Raw genomic sequence first — 17,431 nt, 5'->3', positions numbered from 1 at the left:
GATCAGATAAGCGTGCAGGCCTTCAGAGTAGTGTTACAAGGTACAGCTATACTTCCAGCAGCTTCTATAAAGAAACAAAAATAGGTCAGTTTTGGTCTTCTGCCCGAGATGGAATTCATCAGCTGATACACTCGTGATTTTCATTTTGTTTTGTGCAGCTGTGTTCACCATTGTGCCTTGTTAAAATGCTTCGAGCTGCAACTTTCATTTTTTTTATTCATTTAGAAAGAACTCCCCCCCCCCCCGATATTATTAGCAAGGTGCAAATAATTTCTGGATACATTTTACATACCTTTGGTTGGGAACAATACAAACAGCTTTGCTTGGTTTTAAAGTTCTGATGAAGCATGTTCGTGCATTTATCATCTTTTGTTTATATGTAGCAGTGGCACACAGCGCTGCCCTTGCTTTTTTGCTTCCGTTGATAAAACCTGGACTGTTTCTAACCTGCAGCCAAACCGTCATGATAGCCTGCGTAAGCCCCTCAGACAGAGATTTCATGGAAACCTTGAACACTTTGAAGTATGCAAACCGGGCACGAAATATCAAGAACAAGGTGATGGTTAATCAGGACAGGGCTAGCCAGCAGATTAATGCTCTGCGGAGCGAGATCACGCGGCTCCAGATGGAACTCATGGAGTATAAAACGGTAATACTCATTATAATGTTTTCCTCAGTAGTCCTTGGCTGCTACATTAAACCATTTTGCATGTCCAGGTTTGTTCCTCCTCTCCACCTCCCTCCATGGTAAAGAGAGGCATGTGTTCCTCATATAATTGATTTTTTTTTTAATTAAAAAAAACCCCATATGCTTCAAAGTGGGACAAGTGGGTACTTTGTTTCCATCAGCAAAGCTTAGTTTACATTCTGGAAACTCCAATGTTTCCTGTAAGCCAGATAAGCTATTTCATATCAGTTTCTGCTAGCTCCAGACATTTAAGTAGTCATTTCCTAACAGACAGAGCTTGTGACTCTTTCCAACTGCGGGTCCACACTGTCCTTTCTGCTGTTGGCAAAAACCTGATTAAAAATATCAGGTTTGCAGGGATATGCTTCGCAAGCCAGTGAAATAAGAACAACACAGGAGAGAGTGAATCCCGCTGTATGCTATTATTAATTTGTCTCCGAAAATCATAAATCAGGCATGGCGAAACTTGGCCCTCCAGATGTTTTGGGACTACAGTTCCCATCATCCCTGACCACTGGTCCTGTTAGCTAGGGATGATGGGAGTTGTAGTCCCAAAACATCTGGAGGGCCAAGTTTGGCCGTGCCTGTCATGAATGATCTGGCACTCCCACCACATATGTAATATACAGTGGTACCTCGGTACCTCGTGTTACAAACACTTCGGGTTACAGACTCCGCAAACCTGGAAGTAGAACCTCGGGTTAAGAACTTTACCTCAGGATGAGAACAGAAATCGCATGCTGGCACCGTGGCAGCAATGGGAGACCCCATTAGCTAAAGTGGTACTTCAGGTTAAGAACGGTTTCAGGTTAAGAACGGACCTCCGGAACGAGGTGGCACATTTGAAACCAGTGAACTTCTGGGTAGATTTTATGTAACCTGGCCAGAATTAAGGACCAGAGTAGCAACAGTTTATACTAAACCTCGCTTGCTGATAAACTTATTGGAGACCTTCTCACAAAGCCCCGAATCTTGACTCATTTCTGCTCAGAAATGCTAAAATCCAGGACTTGTATCTGATGTGCTTTAATCAGTGTAAGGATTCACGTTTGCACAGCAGAGCTCACTCTCTCCTTCCCCCACTTCCTTCTAAATCTGTTCCAGTGGTTTCCCAACCTCTGCAGCAGACTTGGGGATGGAGGGCGCAAACACAAATCCTTGCACTAATGGGTTTCTTTTTCACCCTGCTCTAGCCATCAAGTCATTTTACTGAGATCCATTAACAATGTGTAATTTGTCTTCATCATCTGTTAGGGCAAAAGGATTATTGATGAGGAAGGTATGGAAAGCGTCAATGACATGTTTCATGAAAATGCCATGCTGCAAACAGAAAACAACAACCTCCGAGTCAGGATAAAGGCCATGCAAGAGACTATTGATGCACTGAGAGCCCGAATCACACAGCTTGTGAGTGATCAGGCCAACCAGGTCCTGGCCAGAGCAGGTACGGTGTACTCTTCTCGCCGAAAAACGTTGTATGTCTCATACTTTGTCTGCAAAGGCTCTTGGGCATTGTTCACCTCCTTGTTTCACAAGTATAGGGGCTTCCTGAAGTTAGTAATGCACAGAGCCAGAGGGAGCGCAGACTTCAGGTTTGTGAGATCTACTGGGGGGGGTGTTTTACTGGAACCCAAAGGTTTATCAACTAAAACTAGGTGCAAAAAACATGCAGCTACAATTAAAGAACAGGGCATGCCTGAGCGCAATTTGAACTACGAAATTTATTTTCACTACCAGAATTGAACAAAGAACAAAACATATATATGCATATATTTCATTCATTCATTTTCTCTCTCTCTCTCTCTCTCTCTCTCTCTCTCTCTCTCTCTCTCTCACACACACACACACACACACACACACACACACGTATTCTGTAATTGATTTTATAGCTGCAGACTGCTTAGAAGCTGTTTTGGCATATAAACGGCATAAACAAACAAACAAAAACCTCACACGAAAGTCTTCATTTCAGCAGCCTAATTTAGATGTAAAATGTTGCTTTGTTTGTTGCTATTGTTAATCGAGAGAGAATTGGAAACCCTTTCCAATCTACTGCAAATTGCCCCAGAGATGCCCAGTGGATCCCTATCTACATTCTGCCCATTCCCAAACATAGATAATTTGAGTAAACCTGAACTGTTCAGTAAAACTGAAACTGTATATTCTGCGAACTAACCCTTTCTTGTACACATTCAGTAATAATGTTAATCATAATTTATTATTTCTACCCTGCCCATCTGGCTGGGTTTCCGCAGCCACTCTGGGCGGCTTCCAACAGAAGGTTAAAAATACATTAAAACATTAGTCATTAAAAACTTCCTTAAACAGGGCTGCTTTCAGATGTCTTCTAAACATCAGATAGTTGTTTATTTCTTTGACATCTGATGGGAGGGCACTACTACCAAGAAGGCCCTTTGCCTGATTCCCTGTAACTTACCACTGATTTGTCTACATAAATCCATATTTCCTGTGAACTCCTTGGCACAGGGCTAGCCCAATACATTTTGGGAGTGAAGATCTACATCAGGCACAAGGGGAGAGTGCAGCGACAGAAACAGCAGGCAATGCATTCCTTGGAAACTGGTTCTGCTGCCCCTGTGGATTGTGCCACCTGAGGCGTCATCTCACCTTGCCTCATGGGTGGGCCAGCCCTCCCTTGCCTCCTTGCCTGTGAACATTTAATTTCCCCTTCTGAATATTAAATGCTGGTCCCCATGCAATCCTGATAACAACATTTTGTGTCTGTCTGCCATTCTAATAAACACACTCTAATATTGGTTGTTGTCTTTTTAAAGGAGAAGGTAATGAAGAAATCAGCAACATGATTCATAACTACATCAAGGAAATTGAGGATCTCAGGTATTATTCATTTGACATCTTTTGTGATTTTGTCTCGCTTGTGTTTCCCCCCTAGAATGTAGAATCTATGCGTAGCTCTACCAGTCTTTGTGGTTTAAATGTATTGTCTATATGTGTAACGTGGAAGGACTCTTGTTAATGGTTCACCATAGCTCTAACAAGCATTGTTCTTCATCCCAAGGTTATTTCTAATGACCCTGAACAGCAGTTGTCCAATAATTAAATAGCTGACTTTCTAGAAAGTATAATTAGAACAGAACATTATCAGTTCCTGTATTTGAGCTGCCTTAAGTGGATTCACGTAGCTCTGGGAGCATTTTCCACCGGATCTTCGGTTAATCTGTGTTTGGTATCAGAGTGGGACACACCAAAGGACTCCACTTATTTTTTTATACTTATTTTATTCTTACCGCTAGTGAGTGTGTGACCTTGCTTGGAAATGTTAGACCATGATTTAGCAGTCTGTGAATGTAGCTGCTCATGTGCTCATATGTCCCCTTTCTTCGTTTAGTATGGCCTCAAGGAGAAGGACAGAAGCTTTTGATTCCATTTTTAGCTAACCACAGCGCTAGACAAACTGTGGTTAGTTGACTATTGGTTTACTGAACTGAGAAAATTTCAAATCAAGATTTATGACATTGGCTTGTTTCAGTAGCCTTCAGCTAAGACGGAGAACCATATTTGAGCATTATATCTGAAGCAGATCACATGCACCCGTAAATGTATTCCCTTACTGCCCACTCTATAAATCTAATGAAAGCTGTTGGTAGAACATGAGACTCTTAATCTCAGGGTTGTAGGTTGGATCCCCACGTTGGGCAAAAGATTTCTGCATTGCAAGGGATTGGATTAGATGATACTTCTGCTCCCTTCCACCTCTACAGTTCTAAGATTCCATGAAATAAGTTTATTAGTCTTTAAGTTGTGTTGCTGCTGCTGTAATACATTAGCAAGACAGTACATTGGAACAAGGCGCTTAATCATCACTTGTGAAAACATCTGGCATTAATATAATATTGCTTACATATGGCACCCCAGGAACCCATTTTAGTACAGTGGTACCTCAGGTTACATATGCTTCAGGTTACATACACTTCAGGTTACAGACTCCGCTAACCCAGAAATAGTACCTCGGGTTAAGAACTTTGCTTCAGGATGAGAACAGAAATTGTGCTTCGGTGGCATGGCTGCGGCGGGAGGCCCCATTAGCTAATATGGTGCCTCAGGTTAAGAACAGTTTCAGGTTAAGAACGGACCTCCGGAACGAATTAAGTACTTAACCTGAGGTACCACTGTATTTTTATTTTTATTTAAAAATGTTTGTGTGAAGCAGTTGGCTAGAACTTTGAATATTCTTTTAGAAAAATATTTAACAAAAACGTATACTGACATTTTCCGTTTCCTCTTTCATTTCTACAATTTTCTGTGCCCAGGGCAAAACTACTGGAAAGTGAGGCAGTGAATGAAAATCTTCGCCGCAACTTGTCGAGGGCCTCAACGAGGTCAACGTACTTTGGTGGCCCCTCTTCATTTTCTGCTTCGATGCTTCCCTCTGATAAAGAGACAATCGAGATTATTGACTTAGCGAAAAAAGACTTGGAAAAACTGAAGAAAAAAGAAAAGAAGAAGAAAAAGAGGTACCATTTTAAACTACGTTTGCAAAGAATGCTGTCTGTTTTAACCAGGGTACTGTTAATTTGAGATGAAGAAAAGCCCTTCTTTGGGCACTTGACTGCAATAACAGCTGCATAAATCCTGCACACACTTAGCCAAGTCTTCATCTCCACAGTCTGCAGCTATGGCCTGGTTTGCATGTAATGGTGAACCTTGGTTAACACTACATACGCAAGCTAAAATAAGTCTGAGCATAGTGTTGGGCTTGTTTGCTCCCACCTCACCTTCTTCTCCTATACAGCTGGGAGAATGGCTTTTCTAGTGTTTAGTTTCACTTCAAAGAATTCTGGCGTGTTATGTACAAACCCACAATGGTTTGAAGCAAACCCTGGTTAACATCTAAACAGGGTAACATCAGACCATGGCTTGTGAAACTGGCTTGTTAAACTAAGCAGAGTTCATTTTAAACTACAACCTTTTGTCCATACATTACAGTAAGCTAGGATTCTTTGAAGTGAAACTAAGTGCAACGAAGTTTTTCTGCCAGCTGAGAAGGGAATGTGCAAACCTTTTGTCAGGCTCATTCTATTTTGTGCATATGGTGCCAAATCATGGTTTAGTGTTGCATGTGAACGAGCTCAGTGGATTATGTACATATTCTTACTTGGAAGAGAATACTGAGCTATGAATGTTTTGGAAGCTCCAGTTAAAAATAAAAGTTCTACTAGGTATAGTGTAGTTGCTTAATTTGAAAGACACATATAGCAGCCATTGAGATTTACAATTGGTTATTGTTAAAATGGCTTGTTTTTCTTTCTTCATACCCAGCCTATGCCTGACTTGCAACATCTCTGCATTTCCATACTCCATTTGATTCCCCCCTTAACTTCTAATCCTCCCAAATCTTCCATCAACCACTGGATTATTTTAGGCTGTGTTAATAAGTAAAACAAGGAACCAGTAACTATAAGCAGTTTCCCTACAGGTAGACAGTTGTCCTTCATTTCCTATTTAATGACACTTGCATTGTGTTTTATCTATGTGCAACAAGCTTACAGTGAAACAAATACATCAGTCAGAGCAAACACATTCATTTTCTGTTTGATTATGAGTGTTTACTGCTTGCTAACTGGCTGGTTTTTTTGTTGGCTAAATGTAAAATATAACAGCCGGTTGCTGTGGAAGTAGCAGCCTAAGATGAAGACCTTATTGAGCGGTCTTCCCTCAAATATGGTGATTATATCTAGAAGGTATCCTAAACTGGGTCATTAGTCTCTTTGTGTGTGTTGGCCATTTTCTTCTGTAGCCAGGAAACAGATCTGAACTCTAGAACTCATTTGAATGACTTAGTTTTACATGACTGAAGATGAGCCATTTAAAAACTTGCTTTTCATCTAATTCATAATCATTATCAACTTTTGATTGAAAATCCCCAGTGTCTTTAATTTCCCCCACCCCCTTATAATGGTAACTGAGGAAAGAAAAGATAGACTTTGTTAGTTTTGAGTTAAATCTAATTCTCAGGTCAAGTTCACAAGACTTGACAGCTCTGCATAAGTGTATAAGGATAACTGAACTAGGAAGGTGTGTCAGAAAAGCACAATTTACTTGTAGCCCAGTTTTGTATTTTAGCGTTGTGACTGTGTCTCTGAGATACAGAGCAAAATCGTTGTGCCTGTCACCTTATCGCTGAACTTTGATGTATGGCTGCAGTTTCAGGCTTCCCCTTGAAGAAACATAGATGTCCTTGGAAGCTTATCAGGGGTTTTCCCCAGTAATAAGATTTGCATGATCTGAAAAGGCCTCTTGTTCACCACAAACACTATGTTCCTAAAACATGTTGTGGTGCTGGGTTCTGAAGTACTCATGGGAGACTTCAACTACCCTGATATCTGTTGGAACTCTGCCAAGAATGTAAGGTCCAACAAATTTCTCAGTTGCCTCGTTCACAATTTCATTTCCCAGAAGGTGGAAGAAGCAGCAAGGGGGTTATCTGTCTTCGACCTGGTCCTCACCAACAGGGAGGAACTGATTGGCAAAGTGAAAGTGCAGGGAATCGGTGCAAGTGATCATGTTTTCTTGAGTTTCATTATACAGAAGCAAGGGAAAATGGAGCGTAGTCGGACGTGCGCTCTGGACTTTAACAAGGCTGCTGTCAAGAAATCCAATGGTCAGAGAAAAGGAGGTGGACAGACAAACCACAAAAGCACTGTGGTCAAGGCTGGGGTGGCATGCAAGGAAATGTTTGCAATGCAGAGGAAAACCAATTTACTTCCCTAATGGTTGGAGTGGAGAACCTCCTGCCTCCAGGCCAATCTTGGACTGCCAGAGAGTCTTGTTTGGCCCATGAGGTCATTTCCCTCAAACCATAGCCACCTGTCAGTCAGCAGGGAATAGGTGCTCACAGCCAAAGCAGTAAGTGGGGGTGAAAACCTTCTCAGTTTGGCTGTGTCCCAATTGTGGTCTACAGAAGTGGTCTACAGAATGCAGGGTTCTTTCTCCATCAGCTGGTGGGCAGGAAGTGGGGAGAAGGAAGTGCGTTGCTAGTCATACACTTGGCACTTCTTAAAAGTGATGAGTGTAGAACTGGCAACGCCGCTTGTGCTACAGTTCCCAACACCCAGCTGCCAGTCATAATGATGTCATGTGATTGATAGGTGAGATTGAAAAGGTCGCCTACGCTTGCTGTCGTCTGGACGTGCATTTCCGCAATATTTGTACTCTTTCTTTTTCCTAAGGTTGTTAGTTGTAGTTTCTCGAAATCACGGTAAAAGTTGTCTAGAGAGCAATGGAAATAATAATAATAAAATAATAATTTATTATTTATACCCCGCCCATCTGGCTGGGTTTCCCCAGCCACTCTGGGCAGCTTCCAACAAAATATTAAAATACAATAGTCCTTCAGATATTAAAAGCTTCCCTAAACAGGGCTGCCTTCAGATGTCTCCTGAAAGTCTGGTAATTGTTTTTTCCTTTGACATCTGGTGGGAGGGTGTTCCACAGGGTGGGCGCCACAACCGAGAAGGCCCTCTGCCTGGTTCCCTGTAACTTCGCTTCTTGCAGTGAGGGAACCGCCAGAAGGCCCTCGGAGCTGGACTTCAGGCAGAACGATGGGAGTGGAGACGCTCCTTCAGGTATACTGGACTGAGGCCATTTAGGGCTTTAAAGGTCAGCACCAACACTTTGAATTGTGCTCGGAAAGAGTTTTAGCAACCTGCTTTTAAAAATATTTAGCCAGAAATAAGAGGTTTTTTACACTGCAAGTTCAAATGATACTGTAAATGCTTAGAGCTTAATGAGTTTTGGAAGATTCTTCCAAAATACCTGTATCTTTCTCAGCTAAGGTATTAAAAAATTCTGCATTGTTATCATTCGCTACTGCATATTCCATTATATTCTCCATTTCAAGTTGGTCTATAATTTCAGTCCCATATTAAGATTTCAGCAGTCTCAACCTTAATCATGCACATAGATCTCCACTGCTAGGATGCCTACATCTAATGCAGAAAAATTTCACCTTTTCATTTCTTCTGAGATGTGTTTTTCGTTTTTCTAACAAGCACTAATGGTCATATTTTGAATTCTAAAAAAAAATCTCAGCATTACAACGATGTAAAGAGTTGGGGGCTTTTCAGAATGCACGGTGGAGTAAGTTTTTAAAGTGTGTGTGTTTCAAAATCTTAGGGCTCAATTTTTTTCAGCTGGGTAGTTGTCCATTCTCATAATATGGTTTAAAGACTGAAAACAGGTGTAACGTATCCATTAACTAAGTTTTCCTGCAGAAGGAAATGTCCAGTATGCAAACCGTTATAACCCCCCGCCAAATATGATAAAATTGTCCTTTTTTAAAAAACAACACCCAAACAAAATAGCTATATGTATGTCACTTAACCTGCTGTTCCTCCAAAGAACTTTGAAAAATATTCCCAGCTGAAGGACATTGTTTCACTACTAAAAGCTGATTTTGTGCCTTCAGGAGGCAGTTGTGATAGGAGCAAACAAGCCAGCTTCTTTGGCAGTAAATGATGGCAGTAAATGGCTTCCTCCTATTGAAAATGCATGGATAGATGCATCACCCCTAGGAAGCCTTCCTGTGCAGCTTATGTTCATTTCAGTGGGACCTGCACAGGAAACCTTCCCTGTAGGCAGGATCTGTTCTGTTTTCTATGAATTTTCCAGCTGTCGTTCCCTCTATATCCAATATCCAAGCTGTTAAGTTCTGCCTCCACCCACAGACAAGAGAAAGTTAGCAGCAGGCTTGGGAAAACCCGATTGTTTTCAGGAGTACAAAATAGGTTTAGGCCACAGAATGCTGAACGAATGTTTCCGGAGGGACGGAAAACAGTGGGGGACAGACAAGGTGCATGGAATGTAGCGTATGGAGTCCTGAACAGGGAGGCCTCTGCGCTGCAACATCTTGTTGCAGGGTCCCGTTTGTGAAGAATGTATTGCCTTTTTACAACTTGTGCTCTTTTGACAGTGTATTTTTCCTTTTAAAAGAAAAAAAGAAAATCATTTGAAAACCACAAGCTCATGTGTCATCTTTTCTTAACCTTCTTGTCGCTCTCGCTTTTCACTGTCTGGTTTGTCCTTCATTGGCTTGGCCCTTCCAATACTGTACCCTCCTGCTTTTGAAGGCTGCAGAAACTTGAGGAAAGCAGTCAAGAAGAAAGAAGGTTGGAATGTTTCACAGGTTTTTAATTAAACTGTCATTTTTTTTAAGCGAGCAAACGAACCACAAACTGTGCCACATAGATCTAACCCTAGAATTTAATCACATGGTTGTGGTTTTTATTTTTTATTGCAAGACTAATTCCCCTCCCTGTTATAGAGTTATAGAGTGTGTGTTACACACACACACACACACACACACTGCTAGCACATAAAACACTGACGCATATACCTCGGTTTAAAGTTAACCAGAGCAGTTTAAAGGGGCTGGGTGTAAACTAGAACCCATTTCAAAATACCCATTGTTGAGATCAATGCATAATCTGGAGACAAATGCAATTGTTTCTATATTCAACCGATTTTCCTAACAGCGGCCTAATTCAACTGAAAAGTGGATCAGTAAACCACAGCATATGCAGTAACTCTAGAGTATAACTATTTTAACATCATTAACAGCAAACAATTTTCATTCTGGCTTGGATTCAGTGAATTGGGTTGTGCCAAACTTCCTTTACGTATCTACTTTAAGGCAAGGCAGAGCTTCCTGCAGCATGTAAGGCAAGGACACTGGTTGGCTTAGGTCCAGAGTGGCACTAATAATTCCACTGATAATTATAAATACTTATCAAGATGCAAAAGAAATATGAACGCAATTAACATATAGCCTATAACTTTTTTATTTAAAAAAATTAATAAAACTACCAACAAAGAGAGAGGATTCCCAAGGATAGCACTTTGCCTGTTATACCTACGTAGAATCAGAATTGTAGAGTTGGGAGGGACCCCGATTTCTAGCCTAACTCCCTGCAATGCAGAAAATGCACATCTTCTGAAAGACTTCACTTCTTTCCTAAACCTAGACCCAAACCTTCTTTCTTACCCCTAAATGCTGCTGGTTTTTTGTTTTTTAAAAGTTCATAAGCAAAGCTTAATGGTAATCTAACCTTAAAATCTGCTCTGCTAAAATTATAATCTGTGTTCCATAGGCCTGTGCTTTGCTAGATGTCAATGGCTACTGACCGCAATGGCTGTGTTATATTCATGCCCCCTGCAGAATACCAGATGGGGAGAGAGCTGTTCCACTCAAGTCCTGGTTGGTTGCTGTGTGAACATGATTCCGGACTTGATGAGCCTTTGTCCTGATCTTATCTGTCCACTGCCAACAGTGGCCTTCAGAGATTCTTTTCCCTATTTTGCAATTTGAAATAGATGAAGAATAGGGTAAGAGGGTAGGACGATTGCTAGACATCCCAGGGCCTTCAGTCCAAAATGTAAAAAAAAAATATTTGAGAAGCTTTGGGGGAATAATATCTTAAGGATGAGTAGGGTGATGTCATTGGTGGAGTAACTGTTTGTCAAGCCAGGATGAAATCAGACGAGCACATCAATTGTGCAAAACTAACTAATGGGATGCGGGTGGCGCTGTGGTCTAAACCACTGAGCCTAGGTCTTGCTGATCAGAAGGTCGGCGGTTCCAAACCGCGCAATGGGATGAGCTCCCATTGCTCGGTCCCTGCTCCTGCCAACCTAGCAGTACGAAAGCACGTCAAGTGCAAGTAGATAAATAGGTACCACTCTGGTGGGAAGGTAAACGGCGTTTCCGTGCGCTGCTCTGGTTCGCCAGAAGAGGCTTAGTCATGCTGGCCACATGACCTGGAAGCTGTCTGCGGACAAACGCCGGCCTCTTCGGCCAGTAAAGCAAGATGAGCGCCGCAACCCCAGAGTCATCCGCGACTGGACCTAACGGTCAGGGGTCCCTTTACCTTTACCTATGCCTACTGAGAAGTAAGTCCTATTGAATTTGGGAATAACTAGTTTTGCAATCAGTTTTGCAATCTAGCTTCAGGGGCGAAGGGAGTCAATGATGGGATTGGGGCTTCCTTGAAAGCCAATCTGTTCCCAGGATGCATTAGGCATGGGATTTCTTGTAAAGTATTAATGATCTTGAGTATAGAGCGTGAGTCAGTTGTGAACTTTCATTTTACAAGAGCATTGATTCAAGTTCAAAGAATTGCAAGGACGATCTTAACATACCAAGAAGCGGGCGGACCAAGATGACTGTGTGGATTAACACACCGTAGAGGGGAGAGCATTGGAAGCATGTGAATAGGAGAAAAAAAGGCTATAAGCCACGCATTCATCTGTTTAGGTCTGGGAATCTAAAGGATAACAGCTGTGGCAGCAAAACAACTCACTTGACTTTTAGCACAGATGGGCTCCATGGAAACTGCCTGGAAAAAACTTTGTACGGGAGCTCCATGCAGCTAGTGTCACTTTTTAAAAAGACACTTGCCCCTCTTCCTCTTGTGTCACTAGAATTAGTCATATTGGGAAAGAAGGTATTAAGAAAGGGTGGCTTTCAGCTGAGACCAAGAAAGGCTCAGTGCTTAGGTTTAGCATTTGATTGGCTGGTGACCTTGTTCTATCTGTTTGTTTTTCCCCATTGAATACATGAGTTTGCTAAATGTTGTAGACGTGTTTCTCGTCCTATAGCAGCACCACTGGCTTATTTGCATCTTCTTTGCCCTTCGTTTTATGACCTCTGCTGTTTGCGGATCACATTTTTAGCTGGCTTTACAATTATTTCCTCTTTACTACCCTATCACAATAGATAAGTCTGACTAAAATTTGTAATGTGTTAGATGTTATTTATTTACATTTCTTTTCGTCCACTCCTGAAGGCTCAAGATAGATAAAAAATAACATTATATATGTGTGGATGAATCTTCTTCTTCTTCTTCTTCTTCTTCTTCTTCTTCTTCTTCTTCTTCATTGTTTTCAGTATTTAAATACTGCTCAATGGCCACAGTTCTTGTTAAGTTGTGGGTGAACATATCAGACGACACAGCGATTCTTCAAACAGCTCTTGTTTATTCACAGGCCAGAACAGAACTGAACTGAAGGGTTCAGCCAGCCTGCTTATATAGAGCTTCACTAGAACGCAACAGTAACCACTTTCTGTAACTATCCAATCACTGAACGCCACTTTCAATCCCTTATTTGCATATGTGGACCTGAATTATCTACAGTATCCCCCTGCTGGCCCAGGGTGAGAACTTCAGTACATAAGAGTTCTCAAGATGGGTTTAGACGGAAAAATAAATTAATACCACACAACATGAAAATAAAATATAAAACAGAATACAAAGAGCAACAGAATAAACCCATACTAAGACCAGTAGTGGAGAATATGATTAATATAACAGATCCAAAAATAAATAAATATATTTAAAATGTTTTAAAATTAAAAAGCCGGAGAAGATAACAGGCTTCTCCTTATTACTTTTATCATTACTGTTTTAAATTAAATTTATATCATACCCTTCCTTCTTCCCAAAGGAGCCCAGGGTGGCAAACAAACAAACAATAAAAAACTTAAAAGAGTAAAAAAACAACACATTCTGGCACAGATGCAGACTAGGAAAGGTTTTTACTACAAGGTTTGTTAGCAGAGGAACTTTTTCAATAGGTGCCTCTCGTTTTATAGGGGTACTCGTAGAAGGACCTCTTAAGATAATCTTAGGGTCCTTGCATGTGTGAAGAGGCAATCCTTCATGTGACCTAGGCTCAGTCTAGCACCGGCACTCTGAATTGGACCTGTAAACAGACTATAAGCCATAGCTTGTGACAAATGCATGGCATAATATGCTTGCATTCACCAGTCAGTGTTAACTCTCTACTTTGTACCAGCTGGAAGTCAAAGGCACACTGCATATTATATGTTGCAACTTAGAGATTATTGTAGTGTGGATAACTGTAATCAGGATATTTCTAGCCAGAGTGTACAGGGATGGAGAACCTGTGAGCCACTTGCGTTTTCTTTGGTAGCCCATAGTTTGCCCCACTGCAGGGGAATTTGTCACCCAGCATAGGACTGATGTTGGGGGATTGGCTCTGCCCACCTTTTAAACTGGCCAAAAAAGGTTTGGGGGAGCCATCACACAAGCAGCTCACCTAAGATCCATATGTGTGGGACAGCTAATTTTGAAGAATCCATAAATTGTCTGGGGCCCATTCCTCCATGATTAAGGTTGCAAGCCAAAACACACTTGCAAGGGACTGAGTGCCGTTGAACTCAGTGGGACTTATTTCTGGGTAAATATAGCTAGGATTTTCTTGCATTTGTTACAAACACACACACACACACACACACACACACACACACGCTTGCTAAACCTGCATTTCTTGGCATGCTGTTTTGATTTTCCTTCTGCTCCTTAAATTATCTCCGTGGGTAGTACATAATCATTTTATGTACAGGCCTGTGATTTTAGGGATATTTTTCTGGCTTCTGTGGTTCCAGTTTATATATTACACCCAGCTTAACTCTAAGCTGCTCTGGCATGCTGTAGACCAGCCTTTGCCAACCTGGTGGCTCCAGATATTTCGGACTACAACTGGCTGGGGCTGACTACAACTGGGGCTGATGGGAGTTGTAGTCCAAAACATCAGGAGGGCACAAGGTTGGCAAAGGCTGGTTTTAGGCACTCTGTGGTTCTCCAGTGCCTTTCTGGTTGTCTGTCTGCAATGCTTTCCCTTTTCCCATTTGAACTTTACCATCCATTAACTTTTAGCTCCACTTCTGAATCTCCAGACTGCAACTTTATGCATGATGGGGGAAACAGTTGTTGGGATCTTTATGGTTCTCCTTGCCATTTCAAACCATTTGATCTTGCAAGAAGCCATGAAGCTAAAATGTTGAATACTGTGATGCCCCTTGCCTTTCACATTCTCCTTTCAGTGAAGCACCAGGTTGTAGCTGGTGCTTTAGCCAGGTTGATGGTTTGAGGAGAGGGGAAATAACCACCTTCTTGTATTTTATGACCCCTTTTGTATTTCTTATCATAGTACTGTTAAAGAGGAGAGCACAGACAATGAGCAGGAGAAGAGGGACGAAAAGGGCGCTTCTGAAAGAGAGAATAATGAACTGGAAGCAGTAAGTATTGTGATCTTAATATATTCCGTCAATACTAATAAAACTCTTGCACTGCCTCCCTGCCTTTTTATGATTCAGAAAGGCAAAACTTGAAATAATAATAATAATAATAATAATAATAATAATAATAATGGTAATAATTTATTATTTATACCCTGCCCATCTGGCTGAGTATCCCCAGCCACTCTGGGTGGCTCCCAATCAAGTGTTAAAAACAGTACAGCGTTAAATATTAAAAACTTCCCTGAACAGGGTTGCCTTCAGATGTCTTTTACAGATAGGATAGCTGCTTATTTCCTTCACATCTGAAGGAAAGGTGTTCCACAGGGCGGGCGCCACTACTGAGAAGGCCCTCTGTCTGGTTCCCTGTAACCTCACTTCTCGCAATGAGGAAACTGCCAGTAGGCCCTCGGCGCTGGATCTCAGTGTCTGGGCTGAACGATGGGGGTGGAGACGCTCCTTCAGGTATACAGGACCGAGGCCGTTTAGGGCTTTAAAGGTCAGCACCAACACTTTGAATTGTGCTCGGAAACGTACTGGGAGCCAATGCAGATCTCTCAGAACCGGTGTTATGTGGTCCCGGCGGCCACTCCCAGTCACCAGTTTAGCTGCCGCATTCTGGATTAATTGCAGTTTCTGGGTCACCTTCAAAGGTAGTCCCGCAGTAGTCCAAGCGGGAGATAACTAGAGCATGCACCACTCTGGCGAGACAGTCTGTGGGCAGGTAGGGTCTTAGCCTGCAATCAGAGAAAGGACATAAGTAAACTTCGTAAGTAAATATTAATTAAAGCAAAGCACATGCAACTAATTCTGTCACAGGTAGTCTTATAATAGTTGTGTATTTGAGCAGAATATTTAGTTATGAACCGGTTAAAGTTAAAATTGTCTTTGTACTTAAAATAAGGAATTTGTGGAGCAATTCCATTTTTATCCTCTTTCTCCTTTTCTTACTTTAGGAAGAAGGTCAGGAGCTTAGTGACCGTGAAGATGACGAGGAAGATGACGAGGAAGATGAAGATGACATGGAAGTTGTGGAAAGCTCGGATGATTCCGATTCTGATTCTGATGAAAAAGGTGACACCAGCTCCAATAATGTTAGAGATTTTTGCAGCTGTTTATGCAGAGAACTCGTGTCAAATTTTCCAAAGACCTAAATGGGCATCTTCGGGTTAGGGGAAGCAGTGTGCAGGCTGCCGTTAACAGCTATGTCCTGAGTTAAATTAGCGATGGGGAACTTCATGTTAAAGGCTAGTAATTTGAATGATCATTTCCAGGAAATACATGTTGATGTAAGTATTTTTGAATGACTAGTCTAAGTATGTAATGGAGACATTTTGACATCTGCCAGACCTGGGATTTTTGCTTCAAAGTTCTAGTACTTACACTAAGCTACTGTATTTGGAGTGTACCATTGTTGCAAAAAACAGTGTGTACAATGTTTGCTTAAATTAGCATCCTTTTATCAGGTGCATTCCTAGTTTACATAACTTTTGCAGCTGTATAGGCTGATTGGCTACAGTGTTGCTTGTATTTATTTGTGTTTTTTTAACTACAGCAAGCTATCAGGCAGACCTAGCAAACATCACATGTGAAATTGCCATAAAACAGAAGCTGATAGATGAACTGGAAAACAGTCAACGAAGACTTCAGACCTTAAAAAGACAATATGAAGAGAAGCTAATGATGCTACAACATAAGATTCGAGATACCCAACTTGAAAGAGATCAGGTGCTTCAAAATCTGGGTAAGAAGAATGCCATTGTGAAGCTGTTGTATAGGCCACATTGAGAACTTAGTGAAGACATGCCAGTGTCAGTCATACTTATGACATGACTTCCATATCATCTCAAAATGTAAAGTAAAGGGAAAAAAACCCTGACAGTTAAGTCCAGTCGCAGACGACTCTGGGGTTGCAGCGCTCATCTCGCTTTACTGGCTGAGGGAGCCATCTTGGCCACAGACAGTTTTTCTGGGTCATGTGGCCAGCATGACTGAGCCACTTCTGGCGAACCATAGCAGTGCATGGAAATGCCGTTTACCTTCCCACTGGAGCGGTACCTATTTATCTACTTGCACTTTGATGTGCTTTCGAACTGCTAGGTTGGCAGGAGCAGGTACCAAGCAACGGGAGCTCACCCCGTCGAGTGGATTCAAACCGCCGACCTTCAAAATGTAGTGGGATACAAATTTTAATAGAATAAGATAGCCAGTGTAATCACTCACTAGGGGACCTTGGTTCAAACTCCCACAGAATCTGTCACTTGCCTTCTCTCAATCTAAGCTACCTCATAGTCTTGTTGTCAGCCTAACATGGGTTAATTGCCCTCTAGCACTGAGCATCACTTAGAGCAGAGCTTTCCTGACTTTCCATGTTGGTGACACACTTTTTAGACATGCTCCGGTAGGAGCATGGGGAGCTTTCACACGACCCACCTACACACTGCAGCCGACACACTAACATGTCATGACACACAGTTTGGAAAACTCTAAACTTAGAGGACGGATGGAATTGATGTGATATTGGAAATTATATTTTGCATATCCCTTTTTCGTTCACACTAAAGCCTTGGCGAAAAAAAAAAAAGACGTGCAAATGAAATCTTGGCATTGCAAGTTAGGCACTGAATGTATTGGTTCATGATTTATAAACTGAGAAATCCATT

General features: G+C 41.7%; 1 protein-coding gene across 9 annotated transcripts in view; it reads left to right on the top strand.

The window, feature by feature from the left end:
* KIF21A (kinesin family member 21A) overlaps positions 1–17,431 on the top strand; it is a 96,583-nt gene that overhangs the window by 43,471 nt on the left and 35,681 nt on the right. For 5 of the 9 annotated variants that reach the window (XM_081211400.1, XM_081211405.1, XM_081211404.1 and 2 more), the window contains exons 8-15: positions 454–649; positions 1,943–2,132; positions 3,484–3,547; positions 4,981–5,184; positions 9,799–9,837; positions 14,681–14,768; positions 15,725–15,842; positions 16,324–16,512. In XM_081211400.1, the coding sequence (XP_081067526.1) occupies positions 454–649; positions 1,943–2,132; positions 3,484–3,547; positions 4,981–5,184; positions 9,799–9,837; positions 14,681–14,768; positions 15,725–15,842; positions 16,324–16,512 (1,088 nt within the window). The remainder of the gene's footprint in view (positions 1–453; positions 650–1,942; positions 2,133–3,483; positions 3,548–4,980; positions 5,185–9,798; positions 9,838–14,680; positions 14,769–15,724; positions 15,843–16,323; positions 16,513–17,431) is intronic. The other 4 variants (XM_081211403.1, XM_081211401.1, XM_081211406.1 and 1 more) reach the window with 1 other exon arrangement.

Source organism: Podarcis bocagei (genome assembly GCF_964188305.1).
Source record: "Podarcis bocagei genome assembly, chromosome: 10".
In the NCBI taxonomy this organism is placed as follows: Eukaryota; Metazoa; Chordata; class Lepidosauria; order Squamata; family Lacertidae; genus Podarcis; species Podarcis bocagei.
The sequence above is the reverse complement of the archived record's forward strand: the minus strand, read 5'-3'. Positions and strand labels throughout refer to the sequence as shown.